Raw genomic sequence first — 19,422 nt, 5'->3', positions numbered from 1 at the left:
AACAGCAGATACAGAGCTTCATATGAGGGCTCTGTGAGATACAGAATATAAAACAAGTCATGTTCAAATGGTAAAGATATAAAAGAGGAACTCAAAAATGCGAGCGAGAAATGTATGCCATCCAAAAACAAGGCAATTTTGAAAAACTTCAAAAATGAAAAATATAAATGAACAAAATGAGAAACTAAGGGTGAGTAAAAGCAGACAAGACACAGCTAAAGAGAGAATGAATGAACTGGAAGATATCTGAAAAACAAAGGCTGTCCCACAGTAAAGAAAGTGTTAAGAAATATGGAAGGTATATTTGAGATGGAAGGTATATTTGAGATGTAAGGATATAGTGAGAAAACCCAGCATATTACATAATCATGTTTGAAGGAGAGAAGAAAGAGAATGGGCACAGGCAACAATCAAAGGTAACAGGAAGATGGAGAATTTTCCAGAACTGATGAGAGACATGAATTCTCAAATTCAGGAAACCCATCAAGCTCCAAATAGGATATATAAAAAGAAAACTACATCTAAACACACACATGGCATAGAAGACAACAAATAAGATTTTAAAAGCAGCCACAAAAACAGAGATTACCTAAAGGCAGGCAGACTAACAGATGACTTCTTAAGAGCAACAACAGAAGCCAAATATTATCTTCAAAGAGAAAATATTTGTATATCCAGATAAATTATCCTTCAAAAATGTGGGTAAAAGATTTTTTTTAAACACTCAACCAGAGTTTAAAGAGCCTCAGTGAAGGAGTTTCAGAAGGATATAGTTAAGAAAATCTTAAGAAGGAAGGAATGGTGAGCAAAGAAGCCAAGGTGTATATAGCTAAGTAAACACTGCCCATATGGAATAATAACGTCTAGCTCTAGAAGTTAAAACAATGATAAACTAAACCACTGGGCAATAATAGCATGTGCATAAGAAGTGGGAGATTGAAATGAAAAGTTTCTAAATTTCTTTTCTTTGAGGGGGTAAAAAGAGATACTGATCTATTTTCGACTTTATGCATATTTCAAGGGCAATCACTAAGAGAACTGAAACAGTAAATACAGTTTGCAAACTATGGAAGGGAAAAGTTGGAATTAAAATAGAAACTGAAGGAACTGAAAGGAAAAGGCAAAAAAACAGTAAGGAGAAATCAGGAAGGATCATGTATCAGCTGTCATAGCGGTAGGAGTAGAAGTAATGGTACCAGTAGCAGCGACAGTAGCAACGACAGCAAATGTGCTAGCAATAGTTAACTAGAGTAGCGGTAATGACTCGTGTTCATTGCATGTTTGTGTGTCAGCTCTGGGCTGGGTGTCTTACATGCATTATCCCTCTTACTCCTCACCAAAAGTGAGGTAAGTACTAGCACTAATCGTTTTACAGGTGAGGCTTATTACTGATCTAAAGAAACCAAGCAGAGGCAGCTAAAGAAGATTTCAGAGAGTTTTAAAAGAACTGATCACCCATGGTATTTGAGAGAGAAGGGAGAATCCTCGGGGCAGTGGCCAGGGCAACACCTAGCGCCTCACAGCGATTCTAATATTTCATGCATGAATTAAGCCAATCAAAGGCACAGACTATCCAAAGTTGGGTAGAGATGAGTTTGTTTTCTTTGGAATGGTGAGTCTCTGTGTCAAAAAGTTGGGTTGTGAAAGAAAAGCAAGCGATGACAAGCTGGTTGCTGGAAGAGGGCACAGAGTCCAAGGAGAGTTGTGTGTAGGAGGTTTTGTTTGTTGGTTTTAAATCGAGATACTTGAAAACTGTGTACAAGAGCTAAAGGGAGAGTTTAAAGATACAGAGGACAGGATAATTGGTGTAGAAAGGAGGAGAGTTCTGTCTTACAAAAAAAGTGGTAGTCCTAGGAGAATAATCAAATGATCAGGGCCAAAAGCAAAACCATACAAAGCAGGCAAACATCCAGCTTCTCTCTCCTGGGCAGCCAGGAATGACACATCACAAAATCTATTAGAAGACACAAGATCCTTCTCAAAGATGCATAATAGAGAAATCTTATGTACACGTGTGAGGGCAGTGGAGAGGGGTGGTCCTCACATACTTGGGACAAATGGAGAGAGAGCAGGAAAACAGCTCTAGAAGGACTGTGGGCTTCAGGGTATAACTCTCTCTGGTCTGTGCTTTCAGCCAACTGCTCCAAGGAAGACTCCACCATTTTTCACTTATAGGTCATCATGCAATTGACAGGGGGTATGCCACTCAACTATCCTCTTCTTGATGAGAAACAAAAGATAGAGAAACTTCCACGTTCTATAAACACCTAAGAAAAAACAGCCAGCCAACATTTCCCTTCAAACAATATATTTCTCTGAAGAGGAAGGAATTTACAAAGTGGAACCGAGGAATAAATATCTTTAATGGCAAGACACGTGGCTTTTCAAATTAATTAACTGCACTAAGATTATATGCGAAGGCTCTCTCAAGAGCTGCTGGCTCAGGAGTTGAGTCACCTAAAATTCAACTCTGTAAGGAAAGGATCCTCGGCCCCCAGGGAGCAGGGTTATATGTCACTCCTGACCTTCTTTACCAAGTTATTGAAACCAAGATAATTGTCAAAGAACACCCTATCTCAGCATCAGTCAATTTCAAGAGAGGAGGTAAGACATTTAAAGGATATTTACTTGTGAAAAGCTAAGCGAAAGGCCCACAGCAACTAAGTGCACAGATTAAATTTCAAACAAGACTTCAGTAGCCATTTAATAAACATTAAAACTAATATGGCAATGTACCAAAAATCTAGATTTTAATCTAAAATGAGGCAAGCTAACACTGCAAGATTTGAACTGACCTACTGTATACACAGTTTTATATATTTTCCCATACGTACAATCTTTTAAATCACTTGTGCAACTTCTGAAAAATCAACTTGAGTTACCAATTTTGTACTGGTTCTAAGTTAGTTATCTGCTAACACATTGATCACAAAGGGGAAAAAATATCTTAAGTGACCCAAATATATTTAACATTATCCCACAAAAAAAAAGATTTCTCTGAAAACGTGGAAGTAAAAAGATCTAGAAAAATATCCTTATTGTTCCAGTAGCTGATATAAAGCCTGCTTAATTATTCTAAGTCATTTCTAAAGCTCACTCCCTACTAGTACCTAAGACTCTTTACCACTCTTCTACTTCCCTTGCTCCTGCCAACTCCTAGACCTCACATGATCTTTTCTCCCCTCCGAGGATGCTGAACATCATCTGAGAATGTCACAGGACCACACAGATGGGACTCCTTACAGATTTGAAGTCTGCATGATAATCGGCTTGAATGTTTTTTAGGAGTCTGTTTCCTTCATCTCTTCCTAACTATGTAAAAAATAATAGAGACTATTCTAAACCATCTCCACACTTGGGGTGGATCTTCTGATGAAATCAAGAAGGAGAAACAGAGTACGCATTGGTATAGAAAATTAGAGGGTATGTTTAGACAATGACAAATAGTGAAACAAGGACCACTGGAATCAAGGCAAAACATATTTACAGCAAGTTAGTATACTTCTCATATTGAAAGCTACCTTAGTGTTTGGTCAATTTTCATACATTGTCCCAAGTTAATTTTATTCAATAAACTTAGCTCACAGTTTGGATCTTAGCACTATGGAAATCTCTGTAAGTTATCAGAAATGGAGCTATGGTATCAACAGAATGAGAGTGCAAATCATAGTACTATAAATCGAAATATGTGTTATATATTATATCCTAAGCAAGCTTATATAAAGCAAATAATCTTTTTGGTTTAAATTTTCATTCTATGACGACTCACAAAATTTCTTATTTATTAACAGATATTTTATAAATACAGTTAAAGCAGCAGAAATTTTGTGGTAATTTGCCTTGAATCAAAACACAGTCTATATCTCCCACTACCTTTACCAGTTGTTTTTGTAAGAGAGACAATCTTATTTTTTTCTTAATTTTGGAGGAAAAGAATCATTTATAAAAACACCAGTATCTCTCAAACATGAGATTCAGGACTTGAATCACTTGTTTATTATGTGGAATAAGCTCATTATTAAAAACTCGCAAGAGGTTTAGAATGGAAAACAAATAGGATTACCGATAACCAATTTGGCTTTTCATAAAGTCTGGTGTGATGTTAATAGTAATGTCTAAATTTGGAATTTTGATCATCTTAAATAGGGTATTTTAACAATAGAGTAATTTTTTAAAGGGAGAAATCTACAATGAACATTCTATTCAGATTTTCTGCAGCCATTATGGAATGTGTCCACAATTTAAATAATTCCATAAGAACCTAGTGACCATCACAGAGCACCTACTATGTGGCAGACGCTACATATGCATAATCTACAGTCTTCAAAACAAGGTAGGTCTTATCTGCCGCAAGTTTCAAATGAAGAAATTAAGACTCAAACAGATGAAGATTCTTATCTCAAGATACAAGATGGATCACGGACAGAGCTAGGCTTAAGTTGGGGCTTAACAGAAATTGTTCATAGAGCAATTAACTGAAATGAATCTTATATAAGGGCCACAAAATCTTCCAAGTCCTCCCTGCAGGTGTTACTTCGGGCCAGCCCTGCTCTGCCGTCGTTGCAGTTCTTCAGCCCTGAGACAGCACGTGGGTAGGCGCTGCGTGCCCTACCGGATGCTGCTACTTTGTTTATTTGACTTGGGCCATCCCTTAATGTGTCAACTACAAAACAGAAGAGGAAAAGCAACCGGAATGTAAAACAGTTTACATATTGTAATGTAACGTAACCAAGAAGGTGAAGGCTTGCCAAGTCCTGGATGTTTCCTGTCCTATCAGATAGGCACACCGTATTACAGGGAAAGGAAGTGAAGATGCACAGATGGATCCAGAAAAACTAATGTCAAACTAACATTGGCTAGGTATTTAATTTTCATGTGCAAAGGGCAACACTATCATAGTAGAGGAATAAAAGTTCTACATAATCCAGAAGTACCTTGAAATATGTAATCTTTACTTAGATTATTAAGGTTAACCACATCCTGTTTATTTCATCTATAACTGCTGATTATGGTGGAGCTTTTCTGAGTAAATTCTTCCTCCAAGAAACATACTATTATTGGGAAAAAAGGAAAACATTTTTGAGAATATATGTCTACAGTTTCCTTAACCCTACCTTCTCACTGTATGCAATTCTGCCTCCAGATGTTAACAAGTCATTTCTTCAAATGAATAAACCATGTATCATGAAGCATCATTTTATAAATAACCATAATTAACAATAATTTTCATAGTCTATTGACTAAACATAAAAAGCTATCTTTTAAACCAGTAATTTAAATAATATTAAATGCACATTTCATATAGGTTCTGAGCCTATTCAATTACGTTTTTTAAAAACATCACAGAACCAGAAACTCTATTCTTATAATCCTCTAATCTGAACTACACACTACAAAGTACACACAAATCAAAAGAACTAAATTTTTTTTTGGTTTCAAGTCCCCAACTCTACATTTTGTGCTCTTTTCCTCCCAATTAGTATTTAACATTTTCAAAATTAAAACACTAACTACTTAAGCTGATTCCAGTGCCTAAGTGAAACTTAGTTATATGTTTGCATGTTTTAACAACTGGTGTGACTCACTTTTAAAACTTGTGTTACTGAAAACCTGTAAATAAATTACTAAGGTAGCCTACTGCTATTTAAAGAAACATTATAAGGAATTCTGTGCAAAGATGCCCTTTTAGAGTGCAATACAACATTTTTTGTATTGCACTCAACATTATTTATATGTTCAGATTTTCTGTATCATCTTTTCCTGAAATAGGACATAAATTCTACACTAAGAGTGGTTTTAAGTGAAGATTATTTTATGTCTTCTTGGAAAAGTAAAATGTTAAAAAGAAATACCAGTATTCCTCAGTGCCCGGCTTTTTCTCATTCTTTTAAGTGACAGAATTAAATGTTTTTCGTGTGTACCATAGAAATCACAGCGTGTGGGGCTGTGACGCCAATTTCACACAAAGCCATACAAACAGGATAGGTGTTTTGAGTATTAGACTATCTGGGCTCATGCAGTTCCTTTTTTCCCCCTCATTAGAGAATATTACTAAATAAACCACAGATGGCTGTTAAGTGCAGTGGTTAAAACCTATGGAATTATGCTTCCTGAGCCTGTTAAGCAGTGATAAATTAATAACATAAAAGTCCAGGGCCTACCATATAGTAATTGCTCAATAAATGTTTAGCTCTTATGATTATTCATGTTAGTAATTCAATACCAGTTCCTACTTCAGCTGCTTTCTTTAAATATGGAATCATTCCCCTTATGTTCCACATCTTCAAATCACCTTAACTGACTAACACAGGCTGGAGATACCGAAAAACCTCCCAACTGGACTTTTTTTTTTTTTTAAGTGAAATCCTGGGGGTTGAATCCAGGATCTCCAGGACCTGGTGCATGCTAAGCATGCGCTCCATCACTGAACTATACCCTCCTCGATCTGGAAAAATTTTGAAAGAATTGTCAAGATCTAGAGATTAAAGTGACTATCTAGATATGGGAAAGTCAGTTTTTATCTGAATCGTGTTTAATGAAATGCTCCAACCTGTAAATTTTCTCTGAAATGTATCAATACATTGATTTATCATTTTCAAATAATTTAGAGAATCCATAACCTATACCTGTGAATGTTCTCTGAAATGTATTAATATATTGAGCTATCATTTTCAAATCATTTAGCAAATCCATAACTATAGCTTTTTTATTATGAGGACTTGCTACATTGACACATAACTTTAAGACATGAGTCATTCTTTTAGAGTTGGGGAAACTGATGGAACGATGGCTAAATGATTCAGCACACTGCAGCAAAACGAGCTGGTTATGACCTGATCTCTTCAACTTCTGTTAGGTACCCTGGCCCCGGTGACCTCTCTCATCCTGTACTGCACATATAACACACGATACCATAATCAACGTTTGCTAAAAATTCCCTCAGGAAAGGAGTAATGGTGTTTTCCCCTCAGACAAGCTTCTAGTAGCAAAAGCATCCAATTTTATGAGACAACAGGGTCGCAAGGCTGGATAACACTTAGTGTCCAGTTATAAGCTTCATCAAGCTTTGCTTACACTGATCATAGGACCAGAGTCAACTCTAACAGTGGTGCCATTTTCTCAGCTGCACAAGGCAGACACTGGGGAAGACCTGAAGCATAAGAAAACCAGAAAATGGGCAAAGGAAGCCAGATGGGAAATGGATATGGCTAGACCTGTCTTTCATGTCAACACTGACCTTTACCAACAAACAACATAGCAGGGCAGATCCTATGCAGGTCCAAAACACTGAATAGCGACTACAGAACATATTCTGAGGAAGCCTTATTTGTAAGGAGTCTCATTGCTCAAAGCAGGTGAATGCCTTTTTCTAAGGGTCCGTATTCGCCCTTCAATAACATAAGATTTACTATACTAATCATATGAAATATTTATTTCATAAATATATAGATTTCAAACTAGATTAAAGCCTTTCCCCATTAAATAACCAGTACAAAAAAACAACCCCATGAATTTAATGTTTTCATCTAAGATTGCACCATCTCAAATGCTGGGAAAGCACATCCATTTTGTGCCCACAGCGTGGTCATTCTGCCCAGCAGTTTCTGAGAATGGGACAAAGAAGTGTGCCAGGTTGTGTCAGATGAAATCGCCATTATCCACGAAGTGCAATTTCCTCGTTCAAGAGCTTGAATTGATTTCAGTTTGCTGTGGTTACATACAACACACACACACACCCACACTCGCACACCAAATCGCCAGCAGCAGCACTGAAAAAGATGACATTACTCTACAACCATCCAAAATGTATTTAGGAAACAGCTAGGGTGATAAGTGTGACCTTCCATGAATCTATTTTTGTGATTATTGTTGTTATGACTGTGTAACCCCTGGTTTCCTCTAACGTGGACTGGAGAAGGGGGCAGTGGAGAAAGGGGGGAGAGAAAGAGGTGAAAAGCTCCTAATCCAGAATGCACAATTTCTCGGTATCTTTCTATCTATTTATCTATCTATCGATCTTTTTTTTCTTCACCAAGACCTTGGAGGTCACAAGAGGAAAACAAAAGGCTCAAAGACAAGGTTTCAGGGCTGACCTAAGGAGACACCTCCACGGTGGGAGATTTCGAGCTCAGGGGCAGCCCAGCTGGAAATCCAAAAGGCTGCAGCATTACCGACAGCAAGCCCAGGTCGCACCGCCCGCATCCAGGGCGCCTCTGCCCTGCGCATGTCCCACTTATATAAAGAGATGCTTACAGTCCAGGTGCTTTTTCTTGGGGCCCATCACTTCATGAGTGGTGGCTTTGCAGACCGCTCTCGCTACAGCGGAGCCTGTCACGCTGTACTGAGCGGCAGCGATCCGATCTGTGAGTGTTTGGCCCGACATCTTCTCTGGCTGCGTCTACCGCCTCCTCTTCTGCGGGAAAGAAGGGGAGACGGTCCTGGTTTAAGCCGCAGACCCTACCCTTAGAGCATCCAGGCCTTGCCTCCTCCAGCCGCACGGAGGCTCTCTTCTCGGTCCCCGCCCTGGTACCACCTCTCCAAGCCAGCACCGCGCTAAGCCCCGCTCCCGCGGCGCGGTCTAGGGGGGGCTCGAAGAAGACTAGGTCTTTCCGGAACCTCAACGAGGACTCCGGTCCCAGCATCGTGACAGTGGTCCCCGTCCCACACTCCACCTCCTGATGCCACCCGCCTCACCCCTCTGCGTTCGCTCTGTCAATCAGCACTTTCCCTGCAACCTGATCTCCGGGTGCCAGACTGGCCCCCGCGTGCGTCGGGGTTATCCCCTGGGCGCCGTGCCCACTGTGTGCCCACCTCTCGCCTCCCCTCCGCAGCGTTTCCTCCTAGCAGCCCGCAGGCCTCGGAGAATGGATCGGTTACCCGAGCCCTGGCCGCTTCCCTCCTCCTCCTCCTCGCGCTACTGCAGCAATGGGCTCGGTCGCGGCAGAGATTATCCTAGCGTTGCGCCATGTTCCGCGCCCGCCTCCCCTTCCTTCCTAGTCGCGGTCTCCAAAGCCCCGCCGAGGCCCTTCGCCGGCGCCCCCTCTCCTCGCCCCCAAATCCCCGCCGCAGGGGCCGCCCGGGGGCTCTGCGGAGGCGCCCAAGTCTCGAAGCGCCTCGCCCTTCCCGACAGCGGAGCGGAGACCGGCTGACAGTCCAGCCCAGCCCCCCGCCCTCGAGCGCGCCGCGGAGCTGTCACCCGTCCGCTGCCCTTCTCCGCGCCCTAGGATTATCCTCTCCCGATCCCCGCGCGGCCCTAGAACGAGGAGGGGGCCGAGCGGGGGCCGCCGGTACTCACCCCGCCCCAGGAGCTGCGCCGTCCGCCTCAGGACGAGCGGAGCCCAGGCAGCCGAGTTTAGCCGCGCCGGGTGGGTGTGTGCGGCGGCGCGCGGACCCGGTGCCCCGGGGCGCGATGCCTCCAGCCCCCAATGCCTGGCCCACGCCCTCAGCTCCGCGGTCCCTGCGCCCGTCGCCCGTGGCCCCAGAAGCCAGCCGCACCCGCCCGCTGCCGCTGCCGCCGCCGCCGCCGCGTCTCTCCAGCGCTCCGCGCTGCGTCCCCATCCCCGCCCCCACCTCAGCTGTAGCTGCTCCAACGAGTCAGGTGACGGCGGCGGACAAACCCGGGCGAGCTCTCCACGGAGCGCCTGGCGGCCCCCTCCCAGCTACTCACACACGCCACCCCCCGGGGCCGCGAGCTTACGGGCAAGGGGGCGCCGCGCGCGAGCATCCCCAGCAGGCGCGAGAGAAGAAGGAGGCGGGGGGTGGGGCGAGGCCGACAGTCACTCGGCCAACTACTCTGTGAGACGCCCAGCAGCCCCCTCGGCTCGCTGGATCAGCACGAGGCACGCACGGCGTGCGCGCGCATCTCACACACCTGCCGGCGGACTGCGGGATGCGTCGGGGGTGGCGGGGGCGTTGGCGCAGCCTAGCGAGTGGGCTTCCGGAGTTCTGATCTGCAAAGGCCGGGGCTGGGGCGTCGTCACTCGCTGCCTGGCAAACCAGCCCCTTCTCCTCTACTTCTGACTCGCCCGCCTATTAAAGGCTGCGGAGGCCCAGATCCGCAGGGCGATTTGAAATACCAGATTCTGCTAGCCAACCGCGTCCGTAACCTGTGCGTCCTCAACTCCTTGTATCTCCTTTACTTGTCTCAGTTATTGCTGGGAGCCAGGGTGGGCAGGTACTTCTAGCCACTTTGGTCTAAACGGATACTGAAGTCTGCCACAAGGACGAACAATGAACAAAATAATCAATCGAGTCCTAGATCATAATCACATTATCATTTGGGTGTTTAAGGAAAATTCTTTGTACCTTTTAGCAATTTCTGCCAATTAAATATAGTGTTCGGGATTTGGCTAGGTTAAGAGTTTCACATGTTGACATTTTCAAAGAATTGTTATTTACCTTAACCTAAAAAATCTTAACTTTTCACAGTAGAATCAAGATCAGAACTTCATTTGTGAATTTTCTTGACGTTTTTCTTGGCTACAGGTGGCCTCTATTAGGCCTTGAGGCTGTAAAATATGTACCTGTAGATGTCAAGGTTTTGCTGTGTATTCCTCTCACCTGGTACAACACAGAGTACGAAGCCATGATTTTGTAACTCTTCGGACTCATTCTAGCATTAATTAGAAGCCTGATGACTAAAGAAAGACAGACCAAGACTGCCTTTGTCAGGTTTCAAATGCCAGTCTTAAAATATCTAGCAATACCACACGTAGGTATTTAAACAAGAGAAATAAACATGCTTCTATTCAAAACCTTGTACTCAAATTTTGTAGTAGCGATATATAGCAGCTCCAAACTGGGAGAATGTTATTCTACTGGTAAATAGATAATCAAAATGTGGTATAACCATACAGTGAAATACTACTAAGCAATAACAAGGAACAAAATAACAACATAGATGAGTCTCAAATGCGGTATGCTAAATCAAAGAAGCCCAACCCCAAATGCTACTTATTGCTGTGATTATCTTATATAACATTCCAAAAAAGGCAGAAGTATAGAGACAAAGCATGTCAGATGCCAGGATGGGGAAAGAGGTTGACTGTAAAGTGGCAGAAAGTAACTCTTTTGAAGTGATAGAAATGTTCTGTATCATGACTGTGACAATAGTTACACAACTGCATATATTTCTCAAAACATCAATTTGTACACTTAAAAGTGGTGAGTTTATTGTATATACATTGTGCCTCAATAAATCTGATAAAAAGAGCTGGAGTGGCAATATTATCAGAGTAGACTACACAGTAAGGAATATTAGTAGGGTTAAAGAGGCACATTTCATAAAGATAAAAATTCATCAAGCATATGTAACAGTCCTATATGTTTATATATTGAGGAAAAGAGCTTCAAAATGAGCTGAAGCAAAAACTAATAGCATTAAAAGGAGAAATATGCAAATCCACAATTATACTTAAGGATTTCAACACTCTTCTACTGATAGGACAGGTAGACAGAAAACCAGTAATGTTATAGATGATTTGAAATAACCATATCAATCAATTTGACCTAGTCAACACTTATAAGGACTCCACCCAACAACAGTGGACTACATTCTTTTCAAGTGAGCATGGAATAGTCATCCTGGGCCCTAATGCTAGTCTCATAAATTTAAAAGGAATTCAGTTATACATATTGTGTTCTCTTACTACCATGGAATTTAACTAAAATTTAATAACATATCTGGAAATCCCTAAATATTTGGTAATTAAACAGCATATTCTAAATAATCCTTGGGTCTAACTTTTCCATAGGAAAATTAGAAATTACTTTGAACTAAATGATAATGAAAATGCAACATATCAAAATTTGTGGGATGCAGGTAAAGCAGAAATTAGAGGGAAATTTACAGCATTAAGATGCTTTTAAGATGAAGAAAGACCAAAAAACAGTTATTTAAGTTTCAACTTTAAAAAATGAGGAAAAGAACAAATGAAATTCAGCATGAGCAAAAAGAAATAATAAAGATGAGTAAAAATAAATGAAAGTAAAAATAGACAAATACTAGATAAATTCAATGAAACCAAAAGTTATCACTTGAAAAGATCGATAAAACCGATAAACTCCATAGCCAGAAAGGAAAAAAAGAGGTAACACAAATTTCCAATGATAGGAATGAAAGGAAGGATAGTTCTTATGGACATTAAAAGAATAAGAGATTATTATGAGCATTATGCCAATAAGTCGGACCATTGTCACGAATTAAGGAAATAATGTAGAATAGTGGTTCCCCAATAGTCCAGTAATGATGTTAGGTCACATACATGACTATAAGTTAAGAGGTTTTGAGCAATTAACATGTTTCCAATAATGGTTAAAATAATACAACCTGTGAATGATTTCCTTTTCAAAAATAAATTGGAGTGGATTTGTAGTAATCATACAATAATGTAAAATTATCTACAGTAAATTATGTACATATAACACTGGGAAGTATGGAAAGCCATAGTTCTGTCTTCAGTATTCTAATCTTGTCTCTGTTACTATGCATGGATGAATATCTTGACACATGGACATCCTCTGTCATGGGTGGTAACAGAAAAATGTTTAAAAACCTCCCAAATATAGAAATACCATATACAGATTAGTGAATCATATCAAGGGTAGAACCAACATTTGAAATGTTGTTGATTGTTTTTAAAGAAGATCGTACTGAGCTTGGAAAATAGTAGCCTAGTGGCAAAGGTTAAGAAATGCCAGGTTTTTCAGTATGGAGATTCCTCAAAAGACTAGGAATAGACTTACTCTATGACCCAGGAATCCTGCTCCTGGGCATATATCCAGAAGGAACCCTACTTCAGGATGACACCTGCACCCCAATGTTCAAGCAGCATTATTTACAATAGCCGAGACATGGAAACAGCCTAAATGTCCATCAACAGATGACTGGATAAAGAAGCTGTGGTATATTTATACAATGGAATACTACTCAGCCATAAAAACCGACAACATAATGCCATTTGCAGCAACATGGATGCTCCTGGAGAATGTCATTGTAAGTGAAGTAAGCCAGAAAGAGAAAGAAAAATACCATATGAGATCGCTCATATGTGGAATCTAAAAAAAAAAAAACAAAAAAGAACAAACAAAGCATAAATACAAAACAGAAATAGACTCACAGACATAGAATATAAACTTGTGGTTGCCAAGGGGGTGGGGGGTGGGAAGGGCCAGACTGGGATTTCAAAATGTAGAATAGATAAACAAGATTATACTGTATAGCACAGGGAAATATATACAAGATCTTATGGTAGCTCACAGAGAAAAAAATGTGACAATGAATATATATATGTTTATGTTTAACTGAAAAATTGTGCTCTACACTGGAATTTAACACAACATTGTAAAATCATTATAAATCAATAAAAAATGTTAAAAAAAAAGAAATGCCAGTTTTTTATTTCCAGGAAAACCTAGAAATAGAACCATGAATGTTATATACTAAATAGAAATAAAGAAAACTGACTAAAAGAAATACATTGAGAGAAAGAAAAAGGATTCCTTATCAATATATTTCCTCTTAAGGCCCAAGGACACAATAAATAAATAATATTCAATAAATCTTAAGAATAAGCATTGACACTCAATATATTTACAAATTGAAAGATTTCTTGATCTCTCTCAGTGGTCAGAAAAGAAGTTAACTACCGTAGATATTCAAAGCATATTTTTAGAAAATATATTTAATTTATTTTTTCTGAGCCAATATACATACATGTCACCCTGTACGTTTCTTTCTGTATCTTTGATTTAATACACATTCTCTTCCGAGTATCAGATTTAATAAAGAAAAACCAAACCAATGATAACTTCACGTAGACTGACAGTTTATAGGGCAAATGTCTTCAAGATACAAGAGTAAGATACAACAAGAGGGTAAGAAACAGAAAAAGCTAAGGGCAATCTGATTACCTCAGGCGACAACCTAAGGTGGAACTGGAATTCATATTTTTTCCCCAAAAACTTAATGTCTTTTTTCAGGTAAAACTCCAGGTGATTTTATTCCAGGGATGATTTCCTGTCAAACTAGAAAAAAATACAAGGTGCAAATATAACTATACTGGGATATATCTACCCTTACACACAAATGTGACATGTCTATCCAAACTCAAAAAGCATGTTTTGATATCCTGAATGCCCTTGTAGAGAGACAAAAAGATAATTCTCTTTTATAAGATGGCAAAGGAAAGAGACCATAAACTTGATGAGCATTCTAATGTAGCAAAAAAATAGTAGGCTGCACAAAATATCAGTAAGATTGAGATGCAAACAACTAGACCATCATAGGGAAGCATAACATCTCATCCATTCAAGTTGTTCAAGAACGAAAGTAAATGAGACCATACAATCCAAGACAGGACAAACATACTAAGTTTTGTTCTCCTTAATGTTCAGGCTAGAAGTGAATTCCATGGCAACTAACCTATTTGAAAGAATATGTACATTTCAGTGCATGATAACAATTAAAACAATTTAAATATGGTATTTTCATTTTGTGTCCCTGTTTTAAATCAAATGTGGTCATTCCGATTACTTATGGTGGTACAATAATCTTTGGCTTAAAAAAATTTTTGTTAATTCTTTCTTACAGTTCTGTAAATGAACAGGGCTGTGCTGGGTAGTTGTCCTTTGAAGTCTTTCAGGTGGTTGCAGTCAGATGACAGCCAGGGTTGTAGTCATCAGAATCCCGTGCTGGGCTTCCCAAGATGGCTATTCCCTCACATGCCTGGCACTTGATGCTGGCCGCTTACTGAGAGCTCGGCTGAGCTTTCTACTGGAGCATCAACCCAGGGCATCTTTATGTGGCCTGGGCTCCTCATGGGAAAGTGGTCCAGAATAGTTGCATTTCTTACAGGCTGGCTGGCTTCCACAAGGGAACATTCCAAGGTGAGTGTTCCAAGAAACCTAGTTGGAAGCTGTAAGGTTCCTCCTCTCCTAACTCCAAGGTCATGCAGCATCAGTCATATTGTACTTTACTGGTCAAAAGCAAGTTACAGAGACAGCCCAGGTTCCAGGGGAAGAGACTCTTACTAGGAGGTTCATTTGGTAACCAACTACCACAGTGACACACAAACCAAACCCTTGTGAAGAACCTACAGAGAGAAACCTACATTCTCAGAAATATGAGGTTAAGGGGATTCATTTAAGATTCACTGAGTACTATCCCCACCCCCAGATAATAAAAAAAAAATTACTTGAGCATAAACTAAAATAATGCAATGAATTATTTCCTCTGGTTGGAATATTCTCTCTTGCATACCAGGTAAACTCCAACTCATCCTTCAAGACACCAGATCAAGTTGTACATGATCTGCAAATCTTTCTCCAAATCCTCTCTGTTAACGCCTTCTTTTCACAGATATGGAAATTTAAGACTAGAGCGTTTAAGTGACTTCCCCTCCACCACACAGTGAGATGATGGCATAACCAGTCCTAAACTCCAGTTGTCCAACTTTTAATCTGCTGTTCTTTCCTTTGGACTCACTGCTTCTGATAAAGTTATAAGAGTATTCTGATAGACCCTTATTTCATAATATTAATTAGCTCTTTGGTCAGAAAAGTCTTTTTAAAAAATTTATGGGCTAGAAAGTGTGGTAGCTAATATCTTAGGTTATGGAATTGGTTTGAATCCCTGGCCTTGAGCCTTCCTAGCTGTATGGCTTTGGGCAAATTCTGTAGTCTTTAAGGCTGAGTTTCCTCATTTGTAAAATGGGCATGATCGTAACATCCACCTCAGAAAATTGTCATTTCCATTGAACGAGATAATGGCATATAAAGCCAATAGCACCGTATACAGCACACAATAAAAGCCTAATAAATGTGACTAATAGTATGCAGAGTTGTTAATGGAGTAACGGATTTCATTATTAATGTATGGTTATGTTATTATATTTTTCCTATTTTATTTTATTGTTTAGAACTATAAATTTATACAGTTATCTGCTAAATATATTATTCTACTAGTATCGTCTCTAAAGGGAGAAAAGAAACTAAGGATTTACCTGATTCCTGAGATGTGAAATCAGATGACTTCAAATATTAGGACTGAGCCCTTGTCATTCCCAGGAAATGCATAGAAAATATATGCTTATACAGTCATTGTACAGTAATGCCTTTCAGAACAGCAGTTTTTCTATTTTTCCAACGTAAAGAGATGATTTCAAGGGAATTCTAAACAGTGAGAAGATTAAGCAGAAAAGTTTGCCCAGAGAAGGAAGTTTGCCAAATAAACTTCTAACTTAAAAGCTTGTGGTTACTAGGGGGAACAGGCAAGGGGAGGGATAGATTGGGAGTTTGGGACTGACAGATACACATTATTATATGTGAAGTGGTTACACAGCAAGGACCTACTGTATAGCACAGGGAACTATATTCAATTTCTTGTAATGAGCCATAATGGAAAAGAAACTGAAAAAAAAAATATGTATGTATGTATATGTATAATCTAATTGCTTTGCTGTACACCCGAAACTAACATTGTAAATCGACTACACTTCAATAAATAATAATAATAATAATTTTTAAAAAAGATTTTTAAAAAAAGCTTGTGAGGGCTTAGCCCAGGGCCCCCACCTTCCAGTGTGTATCTTTTTAACTTTTCATCTTGTTATTTTACTCTCTCCTGTTTCCACTATTTTTGGTTGTTGTTTGTATTTGTCTACAGCTTATCTTATATTCTGAGCTGCTAAGAGTGAGTGACTCAGGCTGCCCTTGAGAACGGGTTTTCTAGAAGGCCATGCATTTGTCTTTGTCCAGGTCAGGAACACAGCAGTGCACTGGGAGAGACCGGAGGTCCTCATCCTCCTTCAAATTGTGTAACTGCAACATACACATGGTGCTGCTCAATTTCAAAAGTTCTCATGCAAAAGTAATGATATAGATCAGCTATAATTATAATCATGTGATTATCAACTATAATTACATCAGTCAACCAGTTCTGTTTCTCCACTAAAGAGAACATTAAAGGGAAATGGAAAGTTTAGGCTATTTGATGTTCAGTATAACCAGATGAGAATGAACTGCTGTGTTACTGTTTAAACTAATTTTGACTGAAACAAGAAAGGCCTTACTCTTTCTGGAGCATAATGCATTTAAAAGTATTGAATTTCTTCTCTACTTGCCTCAGGTACTTTCCTTTGTTCAAGGACTTAGGCTTCAGGCATTTGGGAGTCATTACCTAGGAAAGAGGATTGGCATGCCAGGTTTAGAAAATTAGAAGTCGCCACATTTATAGTTTATTCAAATACTTACATGAGCCTCATGTTAGAATGTTCCCAAAGTAACCTCCAATACAAGTACAATGAAACAAAATACATAATTTCCTTTTAAAAAAATTTTAGTTTGGAAAAACAGGTTTTCAGTGGAGGATCCCATTTTACTTTTAAGTAGGAAAATAGGTAAATAATAAGATAACTATAATAATAATGCTGGAATGCCAGCTCTCTCTCATGGAGAAACTACACAATAAGTTGATTGTTGTACTTCTCCAAATTTATGGCCGTTATTGACTTGATCAATGGATGTCTTGACCTTAAAATTTTATCTTATTCAACCCAAACTGGGTTAATTCTATTGTCATCGTGAATGATTTTAGATGTATTCGTAAAAACAAAACCCAGGAAATTCTCTGGCATCATCACTCATCACCAGTGGACATGGAGGCTTGTTACATCTCTGTATCAGATGCTTCTAGATGGGTATCATCAGAGATGTGTGTTTGACTTAATGGCACCTGCGTCAGGGTCAATGGTGCATCTCTTGTGTCTGTTAGATGTGGAGAGACAGCCAATTTATTTCCATTGTGACTGACTTTATTCTACAGCCCCTGTCAAGTTCACTCAGGATTTTGAAGATAAGAAAGAATGAACGTTGACACTACAAGAAAACCCTAAAGTTTCCATTTCATGGCCAAAAGCAATGAAATAGGAATCATATAAGTAAGTCAATAAACTTAGTATTTATGTCTCATTGTTTCCCAAGGATATCAAAATATTTCTCACTAATAATCCACAAAATTTTGAAGATGTACATAACTCTGAGGTATCATAGCCTGTTGTTTGTGTCTTTGAAGTTTTGTTACGAGCTCTAACCCTTAGCTTGCTGCTATCCAGTGACGGACATTATTTGGCAGCTGCATGGTTTGTGGCTGGTTGTTGTCCTTTGCCTTTGGAGATATTATTGACTGTCACAACACAGACCCTGTTAGGGAGCCATAGCCCTTTCTGAACTGTACTTATAAATATTGTTGATTGATTTCCAACTATAGTAATGGTTTGTGTGGCTGCTTCTGTTTGAGACCTGCCTCAGATACACCAGCTTATAATCCCTGAATAATGATTCTATTTGCTTAAGTACATTATCTTTCATGGGCTGTAATCCCCCACAACCTTGACACTTAACTAGGCATCAGCAAGTCCTTAAAAACATGTCTTGTGCTTTTTCTAGTTGTAGTTGTCTGGGCTTCAGCCAGCCGTGGTGGAGGCATTTCCAAGTCCTCGTGCTCATCCACTTCCTTCCATACAGCTGTGTGCGCCAGAATCATAATGTCAGGGGGGTCTGTCCACAGTCAAGGAATTCATTGCTGGAGCATCTCTGTTGGTCTCCATAGTGACCATCTCAAAGGCTGGATGCGATATGTATGAGAGGTTGAACTGTTACTGGCATCTGGAAGTTTAGACCCAGACCACTGGAGCTTGTTAACTCACCAATTCTAAACACTACCAGCTTCATTCATCTTGGCCTCTTTGATTCAGGAAACCAAAGTATCTATCATCAAACAATGCCCTCTGACCTCTGGCTCCACAGAGTGGATGAAAGGTCCTGATTGTGGTAGGGCTTCCTCACGGGCGCTTGACTGAAATCAGGTCAGCAGAAATGTGCTCATTCCATGGCCAGCAAATTCCTTCCTGCATGGAAACTTCAAGAAGAATAACAATTAACAGAATTATTTGAGAAATAAAATTACACAAGCTACCTTCACAATCCTGAGAGATATCCTGGGCTAGTGGAATGAATAACTTTCTTACATGAAAGAATATTCTGGCACTGTCTATGTCTATTTCTGTCAACTATGAGCAAGTTGATGTAGAATAGATTGTTTTAACTGTTGTTGAAAGTATGTACTGAAATGCTTTATTCAAGCTGATCTAGGTACAGAAGGATGAAAAGAATGGGATATGACCCTCAGACCATCTCTAGGGTTCGAAGTGCAGGTACCTAAGCCCAAATTGCACATATTAGGGTAACATTCAACATGCCAGAAAATGTTTGGTGTTCATTAGCCCTGGTAAGCTGAGGACCAGGCAGGCAGTACCTGGTTATCCAGGTAAGTGCGCTAAGAGGAAGCAGAGCCCAGTCATCAGGTTAAGGGCAAGGACACGATTCCAACATGGGAAGGAGTGCTGGTAAGAGAAATTCTAGAGC

The 19,422-nt window shown here is 39.9% G+C and overlaps 1 protein-coding gene across 8 annotated transcripts in view; it reads right to left on the bottom strand.

Annotated features, from left to right (window-relative positions):
• The window catches only part of SNAP91 (synaptosome associated protein 91), a 128,257-nt gene extending 118,412 nt beyond the window's left edge, over positions 1 to 9,845 (bottom strand). For 2 of the 8 annotated variants that reach the window (XM_074368669.1, XM_074368671.1), the window contains exons 1-2: positions 9,296 to 9,545; positions 8,254 to 8,413 (exon numbers count right to left, since the gene is read on the bottom strand). In XM_074368669.1, coding sequence (XP_074224770.1) covers positions 8,254 to 8,383 — 130 coding nt within the window. In that variant the 5' untranslated portion in view covers positions 8,384 to 8,413; positions 9,296 to 9,545. Of the gene's footprint in view, positions 1 to 8,253; positions 8,414 to 9,295; positions 9,547 to 9,697 lie in introns of those variants that run through there. The other 6 variants (XM_074368672.1, XM_074368673.1, XM_074368674.1 and 3 more) reach the window with 4 other exon arrangements.
• Positions 9,846 to 19,422: the final 9,577 nt, after the last annotated feature.

Source organism: Camelus bactrianus, chromosome 8 (genome assembly GCF_048773025.1).
Source record: "Camelus bactrianus isolate YW-2024 breed Bactrian camel chromosome 8, ASM4877302v1, whole genome shotgun sequence".
NCBI lineage: Eukaryota > Metazoa > Chordata > Mammalia > Artiodactyla > Camelidae > Camelus > Camelus bactrianus.
Note: the sequence above shows the minus strand (reverse complement) of the source record. Positions and strands in the feature narration are given on the sequence as shown.